Here is a 3,800-nt window from a genome sequence, read left to right on the forward strand (position 1 = left end):
CTTACTCAAATTAAGGGTAAATACACTTAATTTAAGAAATGTTACTTATTTCTAGATAGTTTTTCCAGTGCAGGTCCAGGTTCACCACCAACCTCCTCCTGTCCTTAGGTCCTGCCAATGAACGATGAGCCCCCTCAGCTGGGCGGGGGTCTGCGGGACCAGCTGAGCTGTGTGGAGGGCGGGCGGGTTCAGGTGACGGTGGACTATCTGTCAGCCACAGACCGGGACAGTGAGGACTCCAGGCTGACCTACATGCTGGCCCGTAGTCCTGGCAGAGGGGAGCTGCAGAGAGGCGGAATGATGACAGATAAGTTCTCCCAGCAGGATCTGCTGCAGGGTCACGTCTACTACGTCCACTCAGGTGAATCCGTGCTGCGTTCAGGGCCTGTAGGTTTTCTGTGGTGGAGCTGGAGATGCAGAGAGTCATGCAGTCGTTCTGTGTTTAGGTGAAGAGATCGGGCCTCACCCGGTGTTTGACACCGTTACCCTCATCATCTCTGATGGCGAGGCTGGGGTGGTTAACAGCTGTTGCCATGGAGATGCTCCACCGCCACCGGTTCCTCTGCACGGCACACTTCCTGTTTATGACCTGAACGTCACCATCCTTCCTGTGAACAACAAAGTTCCTAAAGTCTCTCTGGGTAAGGTGATCAGAACCTGAAGGGTTAGAGTCTGAGTCCTGCTTTGTTCTGGTTCCGATTTTGGTTCATCAGCAGGAATCCCAGTTAGTTCCATCCACACATGACACATGATCAACCTGGATCATCTGAGAAATACCTGAGGATGGTTCTGGAGAACTCTGGAGGGGTTAGGTGTGTTAGTGATGCTGAAGGTCTTCCTGTGTGGAAGTAAAACAGTCTCATTGAAATCTGCCTTTTTTTGTATGCCTAATTTTAAACACTAAATTTTTTTAGCACCGAATTTTAAACATTTTTTTTTCAATGAAATTCTTACACTGAATTTTTATGCAATGAAAATACAGCTGCAAAACATTCAGCTGCATAAAATCAACTACAAAAAATTCAGCTGCGAAAAATAAACTGCAAAAAATACAGCTGCAAAAAAATAAATGTATGCAGTTGAGCAGCTTCTAGCCAATGAAATTATCTCATTTTGTCAGAAAAAAAAGGAAGTTTGACATTGGCCGCTTCTTCCAGATCAAACCAATAGCCTTGGCAGAGATGGGTGCTGTACTAGCTGTGATCGGCTCAGTTATTTCCCCCAATCGGATTTGATGACAAATTCTAATGGCTTTCTATTAATAGCTACCTGATGTTTTGTAATCATATCTATTTAACAAGAAAAATTCCTCATCAGCTTCATTCAGCCTGGAGCAAAGCTATGCCCAAGTGTCATGTGACCAAATGAGCTCATTTCATTGGCTAGAAGCTGCTCGACTGCTCCGAGTGTTGATTGCTTTGGCTTGAGTTCACCAAAAGGTCAAGACATTTGCATATAATTTTTTTGCAGCTGAATTTTTTGCAGCTGATTTTTTACCAGATATAAATGCAGTGTAAGGAATTCTATGTGAAAAAAAATATTCAGTGATTAAAAATAGGAGTACAAAAAAAGGCAAAGGAGACTGTTTTCCTTCCATATTCCACACATTCCTTTTTTATTAGGGCTGATTGATTAATCAATAAAATAGATTCATTTAATTTTCTATTGATAATCATGATTTATAAAGAAAAAAATCATCTCTTGTTCTTTTCTATTTATAATAGATAAACTAGTTTACCAGGATACAGCACTACCTGAAAACACTCAAAACAATTTTCATCATCATATTAATGTTAATAGGAAATTTTCTTTGCCTTTGGCATTTTTTTTTACATTTTGTTGCAAACAATGAATGTAAATTTATTTCAAAATATTATGTTTGTATCTAAATCCTAGATTTATTTTTTAACATATATCCTATATCAAAATGTTAAATCCAAATATAGATCTATATGTTATGAAATGTAAAATTAAAATCCAGATGTAACTTACAGCTAAATATTAAATCTAAATATTAAATTGGAATCTTAAATCTAAACATATCTCCTGAATCTTAAATTGAAATATGTATCTTAGTATTTAAATTTACACTTAAATCTTAAATTTAAAGATGACATCTTATATTTAAATATATATCTTAGATTTTCAAAACTAAGTATTTCGTCTAAAATTTGAATATTAAATTCAAATAGTGAATCTTAAATCTAAACATAAATCTCAGATGGTAAAGCCGTATCTCAGATTTAAAGAGCTGCATCCTAAAGGCCAATCTGCACTTAAATGAAATATATATTTTTTTACATTTAATGAACCATACTTACTTTATTATATTATCATAGTTTTAGGTTTTGATTTAGTTGCTTTTTGCATTAAGGTCACCAGCTAGAAGGAATAATGGAAATAAAAGCTAATAAAGTTATTTATGTAATTTGTTATTATATTGATAATGAAACTAAAGGGAGGAAAAAATTTATGGAGAAATACATTTTATTTTTTAACCACATCACTAAGCCCTACTTTCAGTCATGCTTCCTTCAGACTGATCCCCATTAAGACCAACACAACACACAGGAACCGCAGCAGTTCCCTGCATTTGGGTTTTATTCTGCAAATCCTGCACATCCAGGTACTCCTGTCTGGACCCGGATGCAGAGAGGAGAGTTAATCTGCTGGTTTGTTTCTCTGGATGAAATCATAGCAATCTGGTCATATGTGTGTCCCACATTCTCCTGGGAGAAGATTTTTCTATCTGGGGAAGCTGCCAACATTGCAGGGATGAAGGAGAAGCTGGTGGGTTATCAGAGGGAACCAGTTACCATTGGGAATGTGTGGAAGAATAAATATTCAGATTGTTTTATTATGTCCTTGTGCTGCTGTAACCCCCTCCCCCCCAAGGCCATCTAAGCATGCTGGAACATCCTCCAGAAACCTGCAGGTCAGATTTTAGAGCCTTTTGAAATGTTCTGATTCCCCCTGATGGACAGGTAATGGACAGGTTGTGAACGCAGGAGCAAACCGCTGTTCAGACTTTAATGTTGATAAAGTTCTGGATTTGTAGAAACATTTGAAGCCCTAACAGAAAGGAGTTGCAAAGACTGAGCTGAAAATTCGTTAAAACCCATTAAAAGCTTCAGAGTGGAAGGCTCCTGGTTCTACGTCGGTTTGTCTGGTCCCGGTCCATTTTGGGGTGTAAACATTGGCTGTCCCGGCCTGTATGTGTCTGACTGACATGTTTTTGTTGTCAGGCTTTACGGAGGCCTTTTGTCTTCCCTTCAGGCTGCCTCCATGTTTGGCTCTCAGGTGTTTAGAGGGAAATCTGCCTATTGTATACAGGAGTCAGATATGGACAGCTAATCTCTGCTGGGGGGGGGGTGTCCAACAGATTCCAGGACAATATCTATCAGTCCAGAACAAAAGAGGAAGAGGTGCTTCTCTCCTTCACAATAGTTGCTCTGCAGGCGCCTCCTCGCTGTGTGGATTAGAGACAGGATCCAGGAGCGACACGATGTCCTCCTAATCCTGAAGCGTCTGTCTGCATACATTCATTTCCTACAGAAGCTCAAGGTTTGGTCGTTTCCTGCTCTAATTAAATCAGCCACAAAACACGACGGACGATGGATGGACTAATTAACAGGGAATAAAAACCCGGTGGAAGAGCGCTTGTCCAGGTGTTTGACAGTTTATCAGCAAGACTCAGAACCGTCCCTCATTAACTCAACACCCTGCAGGATTATATTTTAAACATGTTTACATTTCCAGAACCTGCTGCTGAACAACATCATGTCCTAAAAAACAATACC

General features: G+C 39.6%; 1 protein-coding gene across 1 annotated transcript in view; it reads left to right on the plus strand.

The window, feature by feature from the left end:
• LOC107085912 (FRAS1-related extracellular matrix protein 1-like) overlaps nt 1-3,800 on the plus strand; it is a 40,004-nt gene that overhangs the window by 14,239 nt on the left and 21,965 nt on the right. The window contains exons 16-17 of the mRNA XM_015376568.1: nt 109-361; nt 447-641. Of these exons, the coding sequence (XP_015232054.1) occupies nt 109-361; nt 447-641 (448 nt within the window). The remainder of the gene's footprint in view (nt 1-108; nt 362-446; nt 642-3,800) is intronic.

The sequence above is a fragment of the Cyprinodon variegatus genome, unplaced genomic scaffold, assembly GCF_000732505.1.
Source record: "Cyprinodon variegatus isolate N-32 unplaced genomic scaffold, C_variegatus-1.0 Scaffold136, whole genome shotgun sequence".
Taxonomy (NCBI): domain Eukaryota; kingdom Metazoa; phylum Chordata; class Actinopteri; order Cyprinodontiformes; family Cyprinodontidae; genus Cyprinodon; species Cyprinodon variegatus.